General features: G+C 38.3%; 1 protein-coding gene across 1 annotated transcript in view; it reads left to right on the forward strand.

The window, feature by feature from the left end:
- Window positions 1-22492, forward strand: part of OTOG (otogelin) — a 1187449-nt gene that overhangs the window by 1109755 nt on the left and 55202 nt on the right. The window contains exons 51-52 of the mRNA XM_086954148.1: window positions 16395-16514; window positions 21260-21305. Of these exons, the coding sequence (XP_086810274.1) occupies window positions 16395-16514; window positions 21260-21305 (166 nt within the window). The remainder of the gene's footprint in view (window positions 1-16394; window positions 16515-21259; window positions 21306-22492) is intronic.

A 22492-nucleotide genomic window follows, 5' to 3' on the forward strand; every position in this document is an offset into this window, starting at 1 on the left:
CAGATAAATACCTTGAGGAAACTGAAACCCTTCCTCCCAGCAAAAGACTTCCAAACAGCAGTACAAGCTCTAGTCATCCCTCGCATAGACTACGGCAGCGAGGGATGACTTTGTGGCCTCCCCCTAGCGACAACTGCACCCCTCAGAGCGTCACTAAATGCGGCTGCAAGACTCATCACTGGTTCAAAAAAACATTCACATATCTCCCCTGACTTCAAAGCCTTGAACTGGCTGCCTCTTGAAGCCAGAATTCAGTTGAAAATTGCCTGCATGACGCACAAGGCTATACACCTGAAATCACCCAGCTACCTCACTCATAAGTTGACAATGTCCGGTGGGTCCAGAGCTACCAGGAGCACAAACAATCTTCTGTTGAAACCGCGAAGATTCCGGAAGGAAAAAACGTACAAACGCTCCTTCTCTGGAATGGCGCCCAGGATCTGGAACGCACTTCCTCCTGAAACGAGGCTCATCTCTTCCTCCCTTCTTTTTAAGAAAGAAGTCAAAAGTATCCTTATGGCTAAATACACTTGAACAATTCGTTTGATTTTTATTGCGAACAGTATTATCAGTATTCTGTTATGATACAGCCTATGTATTCCTATGTACGTGTGTCTGGACTTATATTAGTCTAAAGTGCTTAGATCCTTGCTACCTCATATCAGTTTTTTATCGTTTTCGGTATTATTCACAACGTTTTGATGGCCTACGCTCCAACTAGGCCGTGCTTCCTCATACCTGTACTATAAATAATTTGTTTTTTGCTATGTACATGAACTTGATGATCTACCTACCTACTTTCCCCCTTGTTCCCCTACCCTTCCACCTGCCTGTGTAAAGCGCTCTGTTATCTGCAAAGATCTTGTTTGCGCTATATAAAACTCTCAAAATAAAATAAAATAAAAATAAACTGACTCGAGGATGTACATATAAAATTGATTTCTAGACCTTACTGCTTTTTCATTGAACAACTCTACTCAAAGCTTACACGGCAGCACTGGAAACACATTTGGTCAACCCAAACTACCAAAGTGTATACAGAAAAAGACTGTTCACTACTCATAGCCACTCATGACTGAGAGAAGCAAGCTTGAAATTCTATTATTTTAGAATTGTACAATAGTCCTTGACCCCCTCCTAGATACATACGGCTGGTCTAACAACCGAACATAGTTTGCTGGAGGTGTACTCAACCTGGGGGAGATCAAACACACCCACATCTAGTTCTGCTGAGATCTCTCAAGGTCTTGTGAATGAATGTGGGAGAAACTGCAATGTGCTGGAACTTATTACATATAACCCTCGATGGGTTCATGATACGAGATATGTAAACAAAATTGATGCACACAGCAAAAGATGGCTATGCTCCTCTCTGGCACCAGCTAAAATATGTATATTGTGAAAGGGGAGTTCTCATACGCCACCAAAAAAATTTGAATGGTCGGAATCGATGGACGCCTTAGTGGCATTTGAGAAAACGATCTACAGACTCAGTGATAAAAATGGCTAAATCTGAGAGTGTTTGATCTCCCTTTTAGAGAGCCTCTCATAAGGGCATATCATTCACTCTCTCATTATCATTGACAATATTGCTAGGTAGAACACAGCACGCCCAAAAGTGTAATAGGAAGTAACTGACCACTCTCTAGTTTGTATTTGCTATATTATTGCCCTATTAGCAAGCTCATGCTATCGCGTGAATCCTTGCCTTAGCGCCCTGTCCCTGAACGCCCATCATTGCATCTCTAATGAGATGCAAAGTGGGCGTTCCGCCCCAAAATACCGTGAGAAATGTCGCTAAGCGACATTTCTCCTATGTACAAGCTGCACGCTAAAGAGCATAGCGATAAGAAAAGTAGCGCTAATCTTGGTTATCACTACTTTCCTTACGCCTGCTCTCAGGTTGACTTAGACAAAATATCCATTGGAAGATAGATATTATGGCTAAGTATGGCATGCCCTATCATCAAGGTACCGCCGTTCCCTGTGCGATTATCGCTGCATATCTAGTGATAATCGCACAGTTTTGTGGCTAACGCTGGATTTCTATTGCATTGGAGATAGCACGCTATCTCCGCAATAGAAACAAGCGGTAGCGGCGATAATTATCCTATCGCTAAGTGCGCTTAGCGATAATTATCTCAGGTTGTTAATGGTATGCCCCATAGTTCTCTGTTGTTGTAATACTTTTAATACTGCACATACGCTGGTTAGACAGAAAGGTTAAAACGTAGCCACCCAGAAATTCTGAATGATCTCTTTGTCACTATAAATGAGACAGCCAGACATTACACAAGTACAGTGGTAGGCCACTGACTGGGAAGCTAATCACTGTATTTTCTTTCTAAGTGGTTCCTGCATTGTTTACTTATGAGTGATCCTAGGTAATAAGAATGGGGAGAATAATGACTGTGGAATATCTCGGGTTCGTCGGAGAGAAAGTGAGATGATGGACTAAGGTGCCATGATGTATAATCTCCAGCTTGCTTAGTTTTATTTAGTTGCTTAATTTTATGTTATTGGTCTTATTTAGTCTTACTAAGTGCTAACAGTGCGGTGGAATTTTATAGGTTGCCTATACGTTTTTTTATGACAACATACGACTATAAGTAAGAGTCAAGATAAACTTGAAAGAAAAACAATGAAACAGTAGCTGTGTGTTTAACCTGAAAATTATGTGCACTTGTGACTTACTCCTTGTGGTAGACTCATATCCTCCATAATTAATAACCCACTTTCCTACAGGTGACATAGACTTATGAATATCAACGCTCACATCTCTTGCTCTATAGTCCTATGAGAAGAAAGATTTAGGTTTGGCAATCTGTCAATTTTACCTTTCGACCTGTGACCTAAAAAAAGTTCGACTTCTGAGAATAGTCTCCATTTAGGCCACAGTGTTGTAAATGGAAACAAAGCGTCCATTGTGCTAATGGCCATGTTCAGTTCAAGTCACATAGTTGGTACAGATGGAACCAGGCACAAAGATTTCTGACTTCGGCTGACTACCAGATACCTGCATCTGGTGATAATCTAGTTGTTTACCATAGAAAAGTTAAAAGAAACTCTATATCCAACCTTGTTTGCCTTGTTTAAAAGATAGAAAAAAATACTAGCAGACTTTGTGCAAATCTTAGATGTGCTCATCAATATTCTAAAAGCAATAAATTCATAGTGTATGAAATAAGAACATGAAGCTCACCATGTCTAGGGCATTTGTCTACCTGTATTGGGTGAGATCAGAGAAATAAACACCAATCTGCCCACATTGTGATTGGTGTTAACACCTGTCACTGGCCTTTACCCTATTCACGCACTCTTATTTGGGCCCCTGATTGCAAGATGTGTAATCAGCACTCGTAGACAACCTCAGTCGGAGTCATTAACTTATGTGAACCCCACGGGCAGAAAGGAGAAATTCTTAATTCACTCTCTCATTATCATTGACAATATTGCTAGGTAGAACACAGCACGCCCAAAAGTGTAATAGGAAGTAACTGACCACTCTCTAGTTTGTATTTGCTATATTATTCTTATGCCATGAATCTTTAAGCTGGTTATTTCTTCTCCTAGCTTAATCGGAACATTTATTTAGTTTTTGCAAAAACGACATATTCGTGCTTATGCTTCTATGCTGTGTATATGTCTATCAAGGACTCCCCTGTTGTTGACAATTATTGATACATTTTAAGGGCCTCATGTATGGGTTTTTGCTGTAGGGCATCACAGCACACCTTGGTGCTGCACTGCCTTACAGGAAAAGAAAAGCACAGGTACAGTGCATTCCTGTCTTTTCCCCCTGCGACGGCGCACCATTGTGCAAGGGTGCTTGCGTTTCGGGGATGATTATTTTTGTGCAGGAATGGAAATCTTCCTGCCCAATAACAATCTCAAGAGGTTTTTTCCTGTTTCTATGTGTGCTGTTAAATTTGACAGCACACATAGAAAGAGGAAAAACAAGGAGAAATAAAGAAATAAAGATGTTTCTCCTTGTTGTTCCTCCCTTATGCCTTCCCTGGGGAGGCATAAGTATTTAGCGCTGCCTCAGACTTATGATTTCTCATACATCTTGGGCAGTGTCAAAAAGCCATGGATGTTGCTGGGAAGGCTCCAAACAATACCCATGGAATGCCCCTTTCACTCACTTTTCTGCCTGAAAGGGGCACATATTTATAAAACCGTGAAAAGCCATGTAATGTGACTGTACATTGCCTTATAAATATGCCAGTGGCACATTGCAGCACCGGACCATCAAAAAGTGAGGTTTGGGTGGTACAATAGTGCCACTAGGGCCTCATATTGAGGCCCTTAGTCTCATCCTCGGTGGAATGTAAAACATTTCGGGAAACAAACACCCAGAAAAATACTGTTAGCTCAGTGAACCGGGTCGTTTTTTGCACAACATTATAGGATTTTTCACATACAAACTGGAGTAACATGGTGAGATGGTCTTTGGGGCCATTTTGGTCTCAGGACTGCCCTTCATTGTACAGTTTCCCACAAGCTAATTTCCAAATGTTGGACCTAGAGGAAGTATCCCATTCAAAAACGTGATTCTAAGCGCAATTTCACGGTACTCATAACAGACACTACAGACCTTTTCCCATAGGTCAACTTAGTAAATCTGCACATGTAAATGTATTTTCACAATTTACGGGTTTAAATGTACTACACAGTTTAAATGTACTACAAAGTGTAGACTTACATGTCTCCACCCCCTGAACTCAGAGTTTGAAGTATAATGTATTAGTATTTAGTTACTAATTGTAACTCTTCACACTATGCAGAGATCTGAGGCACAGGGGTAGAGAATTCCCTATGGTAAAGTATAGGGAACAGTTAAAAAAACAAATTAATGAACTTCCCAAAAAAATCACAAAAAATATTTGTATGTTAAAAATTAGTGTCAATTATATTTATATATGTTTTCTTTTGAGACCTGCCAAGATTTCTCACATGCATTCATCAGAGCAACACGAAGAGACACAATTACAAGGTTTTTAGATATGTATGTTAGATTTGTAATGAATTTGCATTAATGGTGCTTAAAGCATATGTCAAACTCTGTCTAACATTTATATCAACTTGCTTTTAAGACTATGTTGCATTCTTTTCTGTGTCTCGTTTTATACCATTGATTATATCTATGCAATGTATTGTAACTATCATGGATTAATAGTAAAAAAAGAAAATGAAAAAATAAATAGTTGAGGAAATGTTCCAAAATGTTTTTGGAATTTCCTGGGCTGTTCCCTTTTTTTTAATCGAATGCTAAAAAAAAAGATATGTAGTTTAAATTTCTAACAAAATTAAAAAAAGCTACTACATTATAATATAGTTCCGAATTAAACATTAATTAATTAAAATATAATAATTTAGATTACAAGTACATTTTTTAAGATTAAAGGAAAATATTCATATTTATTAAATATGTACTAAGAATTACTATAAATAATAGATAGAATGGATTTAAATGTATTAATTAAAAAAAGAAGCATATATTGTTTTAAATTAAAAAACATGAGGACAAGAAAATAATTTTTTTGCTTATATATAACTCATTCCTAGTCTTTCATTAACACCTCTTTACTCCTACCAAAACCCCACCCATTTAGTAGTATTTCCCATTTTCCAGCCACTTTTCCATTTTTCTCCCACATTTGCTACTAAAACACATGCGTAGAAGTGCTGAGATCTCAGCTGTCAGGGCGGAGTTCTCCACACAGGAACAATGAGAGAGATGGAGATGGAGACCTCCGCATGCATGTTTGTGAATAGCATTTTGTAGTATGTGAGTAGTACCCTTGTAGTACTACTAAACATATTGCAAAATGCAGTTTGGGAACAGGACCCTCAATTTAGAATCCCTTGTGAACCCTCTTTGCACCTGATTTTACATTTAAGCCACACTTGTAAAGAGGAATTTGAAGTCATTTAGTTGGCAATATGTTGTTGTGTATGTGAACCAACTAAATAGTATTAGAATATTGGGGTTTCAATGCTGCACCAAATCATATATACACCTGTGTGTTCACAGGAAATAATCTAGAACCCCATTTCACAAACTGTAGCCTGCCACCCACTGGTGGGTTGACAGCTGATTTTGGGTGGATTGTAAAGATGTCTTTACATTTTAAATGTATTGTGTTACCTTTGCTATGCTTCTAAGACAGAGGCAAATGTCAGGCAATGTCTTCTGACAAATTGCTCCTTATTCATTTAACATGAGATTTGTATTTATTGTCTCTGACTGCAATGTGAGAGGAGGTTTTAAAGTGAACGATGTGTCAATTTTAATGGGGTACATGGAGTGTGAAAAAAAGGCTACAGGATATCATTTTTTTATAACACACAACAAAATGTTAATACCTGTATAGGAAGTGTACACATTTTCTGCATATATCGGAAGGTAGGAAAGCAACAATTAAGGACTGTTTTATAAATCTGAAGTGTGATAGAAATAAAGATTTCATTGTGATGAAAACAAAACAAGACCCTTTATTTGGTAATGTGCAAATTATAAAAATTCACTGAAACCCGATTTCTGCACATTATCATTAGTTATCATAGTTTTATCAGTAACACCGTATGTCTGCAAATGTCAGTGCACTAAGGCACAATGTTTTAGTAATATCCAATAGTATGTTCTAAAATGCACTAACAGCTTCATACTCAGACTTTACCACTCTCCTCATGAATATATTTGCTATACTTTGTGTGAAGATAGGATTTTTCACAATCCATATGACTGCAATGATATAAGATTGGTGTCAGCACCCCCACTCTGAAAATTGCTCCAACAACAATTGTGCAAAGGTGCTGAGCTATGTCCCTAAGTCTAGTTTTAATAGAAACTTTTGCAAGTATTCCCAAGCAAGATTCTGGGTGAACTCCTGGTTTTTACTTCACAATTCCATTTCAACAGAGAATGTGCTCTCTATACGTAATCATACTCAATCATCCCACATGCATATAATTTTCACACAGAATTTGAGAAAACTGATCTTGGGACCAGATTCAAGTCCTAGTGCTGGCTCTGGTCAAATCAACAAATTATCTGTGCTGAAAATAAAATAAATCTGACCTTCTGTAATGTAATTTGGTGCTCATGTGAAGCACTTGGGCAGTGTTTACTCTATTTCAAATTGTAATATGTGTGGAGACCAAAATGCACCACTGGGACTCGTTTAAATACAAAATGGATATGAGGCCTCATCCCACACTCTGCTGTAGAAGAGGTTTTTTAATTTTCTAAAATCACTGGTATCAGCAGCACGCTTTTTTAGAAGCCTGAACTCTGACAAGAGTTCACATCTGCCACTTTTATGAGCAGAATTTTTTTTGATAGGAACTCAAAAACTGTATTGTTATTTTATTAATTCATGTTATTTTGAAAGATAGTTCACTATTGTATTAAAAAGAAATCACCCCGCCCGTGCCTGCTAAAGCTAGGTGTTGTTCTAAAAATTGGGTCATTACTCTAAAATGTTTGGAAATCACTGCTCTAAAAATATCATGCAGACCTTGCCAGTTTTGTATATCTATGTATTTGACTCCTATGAGGAAGGTTTAATAAACATAGTTAAATAAAGTAATGTGTCAAATTAATACCTATCCTGCCTCCAGGGCATAAGGGATGTAAGTGACTGACCTAAATGAAGAGTTAACAACTAGTATTTCTCACAAGCACCCTAACAAAATGCAAAACTTATATTCCTGACACAATGTTGTTGCTTCGATAATATACCTATTTTCTTCAATTATTTTTCCAAATATGTTTATTGAAGTTTTCTGCGTATTCAGATTGCATTGTGACATTGATACACCAATCAAAAACTGTTACAACATCAGCACTATTTGCAATCACGTGAAAATTCTGGTAAGCAATACATTACAAAATGTTTCATTTTTGAGGATAGCATCCGAGAGAAAAAATTGTGAACTGCAGTAAGAAGAACAACACAAACTTAGAACCAAGTTACTTGTGGCTGGTGAGAGTGTAATGTGTGGGGTATTTACTGTATAGGTATGGCAGTACTTTCATCTCAGGGTACTTCTAGGGAAGTGGTTCATCTATAAATTACAAATTCATAAAAGTGGGTCAGCTGCAAATTGACCATAAAGAGCACTTGCATCTACGGTGGGTAAATATCATCATCCGGGCCTCTTCGGAGTGCAAGTAAAAGATCGTCCCATGAAGCCCTTATGGGGTGCTTTTGTCGGGCAAAGTCCTTCACCCAAACCCTTAAACCAGCCAGAGTAACAAATGATTTTGGCAACCTTCAACATAACACTCTGATCCCCTAGGAAATCATGGAAACAGATCTTACCCCTTTCATTGTTTACTTATGCATGCCCCTGGTAAAACACAAGAAAGATACAAAGAGAGTTTTTCAATGCATTTATTGAAATGATCGTAACTTTGCAAAGAAAGAATGTGCTGTGATCATTAGGCATATAAAACAAAGCAAAGTAACCAGCATTATCAACATGGTGCAAATAATGAACATTCCAACCATGGCAATATTAGTGCAGTGGTTAGAGTGGATTAGAGTCGAGTGGAGTGGCGTATAGTGGAGTGACGTACAGTAAAATGGCATATAATGGAATAATGTAAAGTGGAGTAACATAGAGTAGAGTAGCGTACAGTGGATTGCGGTGCCTTAAACAGACCTAGCATGAAAGTTGGTGAACCCAATGTTGATGTAATGTGGAAGACAATATATTGTTCATTTTTGGCAGTAGGTGTAAATAATTTAAGTAGTGCTAAAGATGTAAGTCTGAAAATAGTTATATATTGTGAAGCAGTACACCGCAGTAAATTTGTGGTATACTGCGGTATATGCCGATGACAAAGGCAGTATATATTTGGCTAATGGCTGTCTTTACAAAATGTAAAAGGCAGCTATGTTGTTTTTAGCACACTTCGGCTGCTTTGTGAGTTATGTTAGGGCCTTGGATATAGGTAAGCAGCCGCGGTCCATATAAGTAACAGCGGTGTGGCCGGGTAGGGGGGATTTTGACTGACGAAGAGGGAAAATTAATTATTTATTTAATTTTCCCTCCGCATCATCCCTCGAAATCCCCCCTTACGTGGCCCTACCGCCCCACTGCTGTTACCTGCACGGACCGCGGATGTAGGTCAGTAATACGTTTTATTGTTGTTCCCTTTCTATTACCAATTTGTTAAACTAGTAATAGGTAGTGAAATGTATTTATATGTTTCTATATATTTTTAAAACAGTTTACAGAGAACTGCATTAGTAACTACAAACAACCACAGTAGTTACTGGAAAAGCAAAATTAAACACACACTGAAGTACACATTTTGAGTGAAATATAGTGTTGCAGATTTAATTTATAATTTTTTTACAGTTGTTAGCACATTTATTTGTAGGTTTTACTGCGGTACTCAGCAGACTAATTTGTAAAGAAATACGTATGTAAAAAAATGAAAATACACTGTTTAAAAAAAAATTATATTTAGAAGCAGATACATTATTTTCCCTACCTATTACCACTTTAATAAAGTGGTAATAGGGGTAGGGAAAAATATAAACAACATGAAATAAGAGTGGAGCACTCTGATTTTTTCTGTTTCTGACTGCGTTATTTAATGAAATCACTGCGTGCGTGGAATACAGAGACAGGGAACTGCCTATATCCCTACTCTAGTATAAAGCAAAGTAAATTCCGAACTGAGTTTGTCGGAATAACCTTTGTGCGCTGCTAAATGTGTTTAGCCTAAAATGTTAACAATTCAAAACAACATTACATATTCATTCTGTATTCAGAAAATTATATTACATCAGAATTAGTTTCCAAATCAACATTCCTTTTTAATGCATATATATTTCTCAACCATGTATAAAAAGAAAAATATGTCCAATTAGGTAATCAAACAGATACAATTGAACACTGTTCATTACATAACAAATGGCTATATAAAAAAATCAATATTTTCTTCTTCTGTGTGGTCCACATATGATCATTGATGCCCTATGCATTTCGGGACCCACGGTTGAGTCTTCGGGGGCCACTATGTTCAAACATAAAGAAGAAATCTAAATAGATCACTCAGCAGAAGTAATAAGCATGATATAAATACAATTTCAATGCAATGTAACTTTGAGAATCAACTATGAACCATGAAAGAAACATGGAAGCATAAGTTATCATGGGAGACAACTAGTTAATTTTCTCAAACTATCCAGTGCACACTTTGTAGCCCTGATTATGAGTCTCAGACACATCTTTTCATGGAGTGTGCAAATCAGCTTTCATCAGCTCTCATTAGAACTAATTCTGAATACAATACCCTCCAAAGTTTCTCCTTTTCAACGGCATTGCATAGTCTCACTCACCTTAGGATCTATAGATACTGTCTTTGCTGTCGTCTCAGTATGTGCTCACCTATAACAGGTGTTTCTTTCACAATGAGTTCCTGTTCTTGTTGTGAGACCTTTATTAGAATGCTACAGCCTTTACATACTTTGCCTCTACATACTACATACTTTACACTCATTAGGGCAGCCTTTGTGATTATATATGGTATGTCCAGTTAAAAGTGGGGTCAGCAAAAGTTTGGTTTTCCATTCGAGTTCCCAAATGAGGTTTTGCTTCATGCTACATCAAAGTTGACACCAAAGTAGAACTTTACCCAAAAGAGGATACTTTCGTGGGTTTGTACAAATTTTGAGATATTTGCATCACAAAAGGATGTTAGGCAGGCTTTGAAGCTTAATCAAGTATATATCTTGACTGTTAATTTGCACACCATCTACAGACATACTCTTGCCCCAAAAATGTAAACAATAATTCATACCATTTGGTGAAGGAGTCTTTTTTTTGTTGTCTAAGGGGTAGGCTTTCAGGAATGTCACCTTTCCTGCAAGGCAGAAGGGAGGGATTCGGATTCTCAAGAGGCAGGGTACCTAAACTACCTCAGGAGTGAGGTCTGGCATGAGGAAAGAAGGGTTTAGGTATGAATTGTGTGAGACTGAGTAAAAATGACTACATGAATACATCACAGGAGAGCCCTACAAGACTTAGAAGATAGATCTGAGGAGTGACTTTGGGTCTGGATGAAGATTTCTGACAATGGATAGCACACAGAAGTCTGAGCAGACTCACTGGGTGCTTCAAATAGAAAGGCAGTAACGAGTCCCATAGGAACTGGCAAACACTGAGGAATGCAGAAGAACCCTGAGGAGAAGAGGTCAGCTGACCTGCTGAGGAGATGTAATGCATCAGTCCCAAATAGTCAGTGAGCAGGATACAAAAGGGATTAACAATAACCACAATAAGATAATGGGGGACCATGAACCAAGTAGGAAATACAATAATAAATATGTGATGACCAAAAATGTGGTCAACTTAGCAAGGGTGGAGTCATACAGCACACAAGAAGTTGACAGGCAGTGTCTTGCTTGTTCAAACCCCTTTTAATTGGAACATGCATCCATTGTGCTTGCTCTACCAGCCCTGTCTTAGAACTGTTTGTCTCTGACCTCCTGTGGATTTGTGGGGACCAACGACCAAGAGCTGGTCCTCTGTAGTTTCCAATCTTTCACAAAATTTCAGGTAAGTCCATCACAAATGTTTGTATTCTTGAACTGGTGTCTCCTTTGCATTCCCTTACAGAGGGCTCATGGACCTGGGGTGGGGAAGAGGACCTTAGTACTCTTATTAGCTGGTCCTGAAAGAAAAGCTTCTGTTGTGACCAAAATTACCTGATGTGGTACTTGAACAGTGTGTCATGAAATCAATTGGGATTCAATGAGCCTGACTGACTATTCATGAAAACCTAGGCTAGTGTGGGGAGGCCCAAGAAAACAGCAAGACTTCCAAAATGTAAAGATAATGTATTTGCATAGTCTGCTGACTGAGGAACATATATAGAGACCAGAGGACCTGTCTAAGTGCCAATGACCCTGTGGTGCATTCTGGGATCCTCAAATCCTATTCAATTCTGCTGATACCCAAAGACTATTTCAATCTGCAGCTATGCAGCCCGGACTCTGCAGCTGCATGGTTTGTTTGGTGCAGAGACCCAAATGCCGGTCACGTCCATTAGCAAACCCTATCAAAGGCTGTGGAAAGATGAAGTTGGTTGCATGCTACTTTGGGTGCAGGGCCTGGCACTTCAGCAAATCCTCACAGCACTCAACCAAAGGTGTGTATAGCAGAGTTATCTGCATAGGAGGTTGGATGCACGGCCTGGCTTCAAGGAAGGCCCTGTGGCCAGCCCTCATTTCTCATGCTCTTTCGATATGGACTGCAGGGTGTGCCCACATGATGAGTTTGGCACAGGAGACAAGACCCTGCTGACAACCAGCAACCTCCACTATGCATTGTCAAATGTGCGGGGTGTGGTGGCAGCAAATTACAGTTTAGTTGACTGGAAGGCACCAGCGTGCATCAGGGCAGCAGAAGACAGTTTGAATATGCGGGTACAGGGTGCCATGGTGCAGTAAGGGATAGCTCAGGTGGAGCGAGAAGGAGGGTGGTGTGAGCAGGTAAGGACAGCTGTGGAGTGGTGACAGTAAGGGATACAGCAGCTCATTCATGGATACTGTGGGAGGCAGTGACTGGCACTTAGGACTTTGGCTGCGATGGAATGTCAAAAATTGATTATAGATCATTTGCTGTCCCGCAAGAGCCTTTGCGGGAGTGGTAATGGTTTCCCACTGCAGATAAATTTGTGAGTCATCCTACTCACCTAGCTTTAATCACGGGCAATATGTGACTGATGCTATCAACATGTTAAACATTCACTAATCCTTATTGACATCTCATATAATGACATTCCAGTTTTAATGTCATGCACAGTGTATTATACTCAATCTGAAGAACTCCATGGCCATAATTTACACATTTAATTGTAACAAACAATTTCTTGTGCTTGTTAGGGAACTGGAAAAAATGTACGTGTGTTACATCAAGTATTATGGTGTCTCTTATTATATGAGTGAAGAGGTTCTGGTTTACTCTTGAAATTACCTATTTTTTCATTTGGAGAGCGTAAACAAATATGTTTACTTTGTGGTTTTATTCTAACTGCCATCTTCCTTCTTTGCAATCTGTTGCTATTCTGTTTCCTGGCTTAGAGAACTTTTGCGTAAATTGCTAGATTAAACACTTTCTGTCTCTGGGGTCAATTACGATCTTGTCTGGAAAGCATTCCTACCAAATCGGTTCCGGAATGCTTTCTGAACGACTCGAATCAGGGGAGTCCAACCAAGCAATTTGGATGCACCTGGAAGCCTCCGGATATGATTTAGTAGGCCTCCCATTGATTTCAAAGGGAGCCTGTGTTGCGAACAAATACACAGGCTTCCATTGATGAAAGGGGTGGTTGGGGAAAAGCGTGCACCTTGTTGCGGGCACCCCATGGTGCCTGCCACATTGTGTATGGTTGGAAATGGGGGGTCTCTTGGGGTACCCTCACAGGCCTGATTCAAAAGGCCCCGGGTGAAGGGGCCCTGCTGTGGGCCAACAAAGACAGATTTTGGCCGATGATTCGTTCCAGAGAAACCAATTTGAAAAGGCTGTCCAAATCGGTCATTGTAATCGCTCACCCCGAAACCGAGTCCATAGATCAGTACGATTTGGCTCCGAAAGACGCAACCTGTCCAAATGATTCGGACAGCTCTACTGGTTTCCGTGCATTGTAATCGGCCATTGGGAACTGTGTACAACTCGGTCAGATACAAGGGTTCCACATCGGATTAGGGTTTGCCAAATCTGATTTTGAGCCTATCCGAACTGAATCGTAATCGACCCCTTTGTGTGGTCTCCTCTGCCTCACGGAGTTTGCGCCTCACGTTGCATGGCCAGACAGTCCTCAACTACCCAGTATCCTTTGACAGTCAAAGCACTCCCACAAATGAGGCCCCAATTGTGGACCAGTTAGAGTATGTAATTATATACAGCAGTCATTCTTGAACTATCCCCTAATTTCCACAGACATTTAACAACTCTTACACAAGGTATATACAAACTGCAATGTACTGTAAGGGCCAAATGTTATGAAGCACCCTTGCTTGTACTGATGATAACCCAAAACATTACAGCATTCTAAGAATGACAGTCTCCAGAAATCCAAAAAGCCTTCTTCTCAATCACTTTGCAAGATTCAAAAGGAGAGAAAGTAACATTACTACAGTTGGTGCTTTCCAGGTGCAAATTCCTCTAGTCTGTTTCTACCTACAGCTTTCTCTTTTGAGAGTTTATCTTAGTCCAGTAAATGCAGGCATTTCTTATTCTTCTATTTGCCCTGTTTTTTAAATGCTGGCAAAGTTGTGCTACCTGATGCTTTCTATTAGGATGTGTGCTTGATGATTAAGCTTTCTCCCTGGCTCCATTGATATTGATTTCAGGCAATCAGTGCTCCTACCGCTTCTCTATGCTTTATGTGCTCCATCCAGTCACTATTCTTTGCATTTCCTGAAACTTCCAACTAGAGCCTAAGGGCTCGATTCACAAAGAGCCTCTGCACTTGTGGCAGAGGCTCCATAGTCGTGCTGGGATTTCTGCACTCAAGCAGGACCTGCAGTGCAAAGATCCTGCAGAGAGTGCGAAGCCTTCACCATGAGTGTGAAGGCTCTTTGTGAATTGGGCCCAAAATCTGCACTTCATGCATTTCCCTGCAGCTTCACTCCTTGCTTTCCTCTTTCCATGTGTAACCTTTGGTTTCTGATGCATTGATTTATCAGGTTTCTATTGTGCTCTGGTGTCTAGTGTCGCTATTATCCCAATTCCCACTTAAGTTAGTGATCCCGGTTAAAATTGCCACTAGCTCCTAAATTCCTAGTGGTTTCACTGCTTCTCTTTATTATAGCATTGTTTTTGTTACCTATAGCATTGTATCCTGTTTTTAGTCTGGGCTCCAGTGCCCTGTTTTTCTACTCTATGGCAGAGATCAACCTTCTGCAATCACCTTATTCTACTCGGTGGCATAGATCAGCTTTCTGCAATACCCTTTTGTATGTTTCTTTTCTTTTCGTTCCTTTCACTTTTTATTCCATGGTGTCTGTCCATTGTCCCTTTCTCTAGCCCTGTGCGCTTCTTTCACCCAGTAATTGCTTCAGCCATTTTTCCTATGGAGGTTTCATGTTGTCTGATTCTTAGTTGTGGTGATTCATATTTTGCGAAGGTTAGCTGATGGGTTCTTCTGCAGATTATCGCTGCCCTCTTTTCTTTCTGTAGCACCTTTTTGTTGCCTCTCTCCTTTTCGTAGCTTAATATTGATTAATGTGTTCAGAGAGAAGTCACTTAGACACGTCTTAGATCCAGAAAGAATATTTTCTAGTGAGTATTTCACCTTGTCTGAGCCCTTTGGTGGTGAATAGAGATATCTAGTGCTTTGCATGTCCTAGCAGATAGCATGCTGATAAGAAAAGAGAGCCTGTTCCCTGGAGAATCCCTGCAGGGAGAGCCTGATGTATTTGTCATAGTTGTAATTGCTTCACTCTTGTTTATGTGTACTGCCTGTGCTTGGGTGTCTAGAAAGCTCATTGTTTGCTTCTCCTATGTCTATTCCCACTCCAGATGTGAATGCTCTGCTTCATAACCTTGTTTAACAGTTGATATGATACTCACATTCATTTTTAATTCTGACCCAGAATTTTGGCTGATCATAAAATGAGGTGTTATTTTCTGCCTTTTCTGGTCAATTGGTTATCAAGGTTAGCATTCCGTCTCTCGGCCATGCTTCTATGTTCTGTTGTGTGTCTCTGGTCTACTGGGCTTTTGTCTCCTCCTCCTGGCCGTAATGTCTTGGTAGTAATAAGAAATGTCCTACTCTTGTCATCTGATGGTGGTTGAAATTCAGGGTACCAGTCTCCCCACTAAGGTTTAATAGTAGGCTGGACTCCTGTCTTCATTGCAGAGCCCTAGGTACAATCTTTGTTGGTGTCATAATATTGTCGTGATGCCTGTATAGCAAGCTTTAGAATCACTCCTTTCTATGAAACAGCAATCCCAAGTTATAAACTTCTTTGTTGTTGAACATCTTTTGTTGTTGAATTGTGAATATCAGCTTTCAGGAACATGTCAACGTTCAGTTTTCATGGATTAGGAGACAAGGGATATAGAGTCAGATGAAGCCCTAATGGATCATTTATATTGACCAGAGATAGGCATTGTTCTTATTTCTGTATAAGTCAGAAATCACTTTGAATGCAAACATTAATGAGATGGTCAACACTTTCAAGCTGTCTTGCACCATGGAAATTCTAATATTTTCCATAAACTATAACCAGCTTTTATATAGCAAGAGGCCGCCTTTCAAATGAATACGCAGAAATGAAAGAAGGATCTACTCAATGCAAAAAGTAAATACTTTTAGTTTTTTGAATTTCTAACATTATTTCTTTTTCTTGTTTTTATAGCCTGGTGACTCTTGGATTTCTAATTGTGTCAGGTATGACTGTACAAATACAGCTGTAGGACCAGTTTTAGTTACATCTTCCATCAGCTGCCCTCCTTTTAATGAAACTGAATGTATTAAGGTCAGTGTCTCACAAGAAAAATCTGTTTCTACTAATAGACAAAATGCTGTATTTGCTTAATGTAAATGTTCACAGGCAATTCATAACACAACATGACTTAGAAACAAGAGGCCTGAATGTAGCCCACAGAACGAAAAGGCAACAAATAATTTACAGATTTTCTTACAGTTTTGAAAAGGAAAGTAATCATTAAGCTATGGCTCCAACATGTCACTTTTGTTGTATCATTCTTTATAATGATAGAGACTGTTAGTTCACTAAATATATTAGGATTGATTAAACATAATTTATTGAGCGAGATGAGTTTGGACCAACGTCTTATTTAGGTTTGACTAGGGGGCAGGATATTCAAAAGCATAGTCATCTATTCATTTACCAAGTTCCTCAAATTTTGATTCAGGTCACTCTATCAGTCAATTACTTTTATGTTTATGTTTATGTTTAAATGCTTATAAAGCGCTCAAATGCCGAGGCGTCTTGGAGCTGAGGAGTGTAGGTGGAAAGGGCACACATGAGTGAGGCCTAAAGGGCTGGAAACAGCCAGGTTTTAAGATTCCTCCTAAAAATCTGATGATTCGATTGAAGCTTCAAGCATGTTGAAAAATGTCAGCTTTTATGCCTTAATAATTTTAGTTTGGTCAATATAATTTGTAATTTATAACTTTTCAGGTAATGTTGTGCAAAGTACACATTTTCACTTCATAAAGTGTGAAGTTTGGGTGCTTCACACTACATCACCCGGAAGTGAATCTTTTCCATCAAAAAAAGTTTATTTCATGACGATGTTCCCACAAAATTCTGGCAGGTGAATTTTCCTTGGCAGTGTTTTCTTGCCATTAGTATGTTTTGCTCAGTTTTCTCATGAAAAATCACTTTTATGCAGTTGATTTCAGTGCCACTTAAAAAAACGTCATGAAGCAGGATCACCCAAGGATTTTTACTATAACAAAATAAAATCATATTGTAAACTCTCATTCTTTTTTTAAATCTTTTAATAATTTGATACAATGTAGGTCTTCTGGAGTCATTTAATAAAGAAAAGATTAGTCATACTTTTTGAAAATATTTGCAAACAGTCACTGGGACTCACCTGAATGTCGGTCTTCGGATCTCAATATTAATTTAAACTAGTGATATACCCCTTCAAATATCTGTTTATTTGCTGGACTAATTATTAATAATATCTTGATGAACTACTATTTTTTAAGGACAAAGAAAGACAGTGACTTTGAATATTCAGATGCTCCATAGCTAATTATACAACAAAAGCAATTGATTGTGCATCTTATCAATTGGAACAAGCTTGTACATTAGCATCTACTCTCAAGCATTTCAAATAGTTAAATGCATTGCTTTGATGTAATGGAAAAATTCCCAGGATATCCATGATCAACTTTGTTGTTTAGATTTCTTATTTAGCTATTAGTTATTGATATTATCATATACACTCAGTTGAAACATATTACTTGCATGTGGCATTGAGTTATTTTCTACATAGTATAAACATTGTATAAATGTCTGCTCCTTAACAAGTAACAAATACATACGTCCAAAAGGCATATTAGTTCTACTGAAACAAACACATTTGAAATTTAAAAGTTACTTTGCACTTCCATAGCAGTAAAAAAGTTTTGTTTTAAATACAGTCATTAGGATTTTTGATAAATTAAATACATCTCATATTTCATTAGCATTGCACAATATACCACTATTTATTATAAAAGACTCAGCAATTTTATAACTGGGGAAAAATGCTGCCTACATTAGTGGTCCAAAAACATTTCTTTATTATGCCCTTCTTTTATCCCCATAGTATTTAAATCTGTTGAAAACATTGCCTTGCTAATATTCTGCTATTTCTTTAAGGCATTCAAGTAAACCATAAACATGTTTTTTCCACTGGTGGTTATAAGAGGAAAAATCAAACAACTGAAGGAAGTAATTAAGATATTGTAGCTGGGCAATCCATAACATCTAATACTGTTCTTGTAAGAGATTTTTCAAATCCTTATACATACTACTTGTTTGAATGTTAAATAATTTCTTAATAATCAGGATTAGTCTGTAATAAAGGTATCTAATGAATTAGAAGACATCCGTGCAACTTCATAGGGCAAGTATAACTGAATATGCACTTTTTGAGATGTATTGACTTTCTAGAGTGTCATAGAGTACTAGAATATTGTGGCCTAAGTATCATCTGTCAAAAACATAGGGGTCAATTAGGATGGCGGACGGACAAAGTCCGTCCTCCATCCTGTCAGAGGACGGGACCTTCCGCCACAGGGGCAGATGTCCCGTGCCTCGAATTAGGATGCACCCGCCACAGTGCCGGGTGCATCCCGCATGTTGTGCGTTTCAAAGCACACATGACAGGCACCGCACGGTGCCTGCCATGTTGTATTCTGAAACGCAGGGGGGTACCATAGGTACCCCCCATGTGCACCCCCTACCCTCCCTTCACCCTGGGGGCATGCAACAGGCCCCCAAAGGAAGGACCGTATGCCTTTTCGTGGCGGCATTGCAGCCACGGAAAGGCATTTCCTTCATCCCATCCTAATATGGCTGGCGTTATAGACCGCGGAAAATCGGCAGACAGTCTTCTCATCCGCCACGGTCCCACCCGCCATTGTAATATGGCGGAGGGAAATAGGTGGCGGACAGGCGAGGATGGCGGACGGATCGCTACTGCCTGCATGGCGTTGGCGATCCGTCCACCATCCTAATTGGCCCCATAGTGTTGTGAACATCGTTCACAAACATATCGCTCAGTTGGAGTTCATAATAGTGAATCTACACCCAATTGGAGCAACATTTTTGCAAACCATATTTAGGCTACTGTGTTTATGTCTAATAATGTTTTAGTTATCAGTCACCCCACCCCGTACCACCTATCTACAACATTAGAATTGACACATGAAAAACATTACATCATTATAAAGGACATATTATTAAGGTAATTTTCAAGAGAAGAATAAAAGAAACATTTCAGAACACTTTGTTAAACTTTCTTGAATTTCAGATTTCAAGCTTTTTTTCTCGAATTAGGTTTTTCCGCTGGTCTAAGGTGGTCTAAGGTTCTACAATTGAGAAAGCATTTTTGTTATAAAAAAAAAAGAATTAAAGAAATTAGCAATTTTTCAAAAGAATTAAAGAAATTAACAATTAAAAAAAGAATTAAAGAAACTTTAAACAATGTTGTTAACTATCTTGCCAAATAATGCTACCTTCTTTAGTAAATGGCACAATGATTATGACATTGACATGCAGCTCTGAAACAGAGAACAGTTTTTTCACTTGACACGCCACATTGTTTGAATTTCCTTTTCCCAGTATGTCATATGTTCCGATTGTATAACTAACCAGGAAAGAATGGTATTTCGTAAACCCAGTGCAGGTATGTCCTACAATTCGTGCATTATGGGAAGGTGTATATATGTTTACATATTTATATGTGATTTTCTTGAAATGAATCGTAAAATACGAATTCTAAGAAACCATATCTTCTAAAGATTTTAATAAAAATATTAAAGTTGAATGACATTCATCATCTGGCAGAAACCAATTCCAAAAATATCTTGTTTTTCAAAATTGAATTTAAAACGTTTTGAGATGTTAATGCCATACATCTTGAAAATGTATTCTCGTTGTTGGTTTTTATGTAAGGTTTAGTTAGGTCCCTTTTCACTTGACTCCTTTCTATTCCCACATCTTGTCACATTTTCTTCATATTGCTACTCCAAAGAATTACCCCCACACCATGTGTCTTCTTTCCACTTCCTTCTTTTGCCTTTGCCATACTTCTCCATCCCTACCTTATCTTACTTCTCATTCTTTAATATTTTTCTTTGTGAGAGGTGCATCTCAAATCTCACTCATTTCTAGCATAATTTGAAAATAATGTCCCCTAAGAAGGATTTGCTATGAGGTCCTCAAATATTTGGTAGTAATTTCGTTTTTTTAATTTTCAACTGTTCTCTGGATTTGTCTTACTATTTTCACAAGAACGGTACTTCTATTTATAGGGTTTTACACAAATTGGGTTTTCCATTATCTTGATTCTCAAAAGTTAGTTCCTATTATTTTGTTTTCCTTTGATTTTACATGCAGTAGTTTGTATATCTAATGGATTCTTCCCAAATATTATGAATTCTGATTTATTGTTTTTCTTGATCTAGTATAAAGCCAAATATATTTTTGAGTCATTCTATCTCTGAGCACCATAATTGTGTAGCTTCTAAACTGAAAACAGGTTCCTGGTGAGTTAATACAAAGCTCTCGGTGTTGTGTCTACTCTTGCAACGAAATATTGTGGTTTTCTGTCACGGTTCCAATTTGTTGGATAACAAACAAAATGGATGTACTGTAGATGGAAAATCTATTTTCCAAAATGTGTTAATTTGAGTGAGTAAAAGGCCGTTTTCAAGTTAGGTCATGCAAATGTGTATGAATCACACTGCAAAATAGATTCATGAATGCTGAGGAAATGGCTTGTGTGTAATATATTAAAACAAAAGGACATATCCTACTGTTTTTAAAACATACGCTTACATATGCGGCAAATTGAGATGCTTATTTTGGTCTATGAATCATTGTCTTGTTAACAGCAATAAAGTTTTGGAAAATACGTGCAGTGTTGCATGTGCTTCAGGAAATTTTTCTGCTTGTTAATACATTTTTACACCAACATGTATCAACACTTTCATTGATCACTTTTAATTTTGTTTTTAAAATTCCTTTAACAGGTTGGTGGATATATCGTATCCTTCCTAGAAGGTTGCTGCAAAACTTGTGAGTAACTATTTACATTACATTCTTGCAGCAAGTTTGAACAGCGGCCATGGAGGGATTGAGAGTAGAAAGCAGGCAGGAATGAAATTTACATATTAGCCCAACAGTCCTTGTCTAAAGCCAACTTTTATATTTCTAGACTATTCTTTATGCCTACTAATTTTTCCCAATTCTCAAACCGTTTTCCAAGTCTAAGAAACATTTACCCCAGGAAAAAGTCATATTATATGCATTCATACTTGTCATGAGTCATACAAATATACACTGACAAAATATTGAGTCAACTCTATGTGTGTGCAATTAAGGCAATGCATGCATTGATCTGAATGAGCTTGCAAAAACGGACTTTAATTAGGACGATTCAAAGTAGTGACTAAGCACATGCTCTGCAAAATGAATGCACACCCACAAATAAATAATAGTTTGAGTATTCACAACGCCTCAAACATGCATTTCCTAAACTTACCTGTAGCAACTAACTTACCTCCAAATTGATCCTTTGCAAAATGAGCAAAGAGTGTAGGAATACTTAATACATTATTTTTTTAAATTGTGAATAAGAAGGTGTGCAATTATTTACTTTTTGTTATTTGTTTGCCATTTTCTATTGTGCTGCTTTACCAAAAGGCATAAGTACACTTAATACAGAGAATAACTAGTAACAATTACAGGGAGTAGAGAATGATGAGAGCAGACTAATAATAGAAAGGGCAGAGGAGGTGACCAACAGTGGTGATTGAAGGGGTTAGTTGAAGTTATTGTGGAATAGGTGAGTTTTTAAAACTTTCCTGAAGATGAGTGTGTCAGATTGGATTCTGGTTGACAATGGAAGTGGGTCCCTGAAGCTAGTCGCGGCTCCAAAGAAAGATGGTTTAGAGCTGAATAACTCTTTGAAGCTGAAGTTTCTTGATCTAAAGTCATCACTCTCCACCACAGATGGAGAGAAGAGCTGCAAGGTAAGGAGTGGATTTGCTATGAATGGCCTGTTGGGCGAAGCATCCGATATTGAACTTAATTCTGGATTAAATATCGAGTTAGTGGGATTCCCTCAGGATTGAAGTTGTGTTTACATTTCCATGAGGAGAAGACTCTGTCAGGCAGTTGTATTAAAGACCACTTGAAAGGGGATAAGAGAAGGGGGGCGTGTCCAGGCGCCAAAGATGTCGGACGCATCTTACTAATGCTCT

The sequence above is a fragment of the Lissotriton vulgaris genome, chromosome 2_1, assembly GCF_964263255.1.
Source record: "Lissotriton vulgaris chromosome 2_1, aLisVul1.2, whole genome shotgun sequence".
In the NCBI taxonomy this organism is placed as follows: Eukaryota; Metazoa; Chordata; class Amphibia; order Caudata; family Salamandridae; genus Lissotriton; species Lissotriton vulgaris.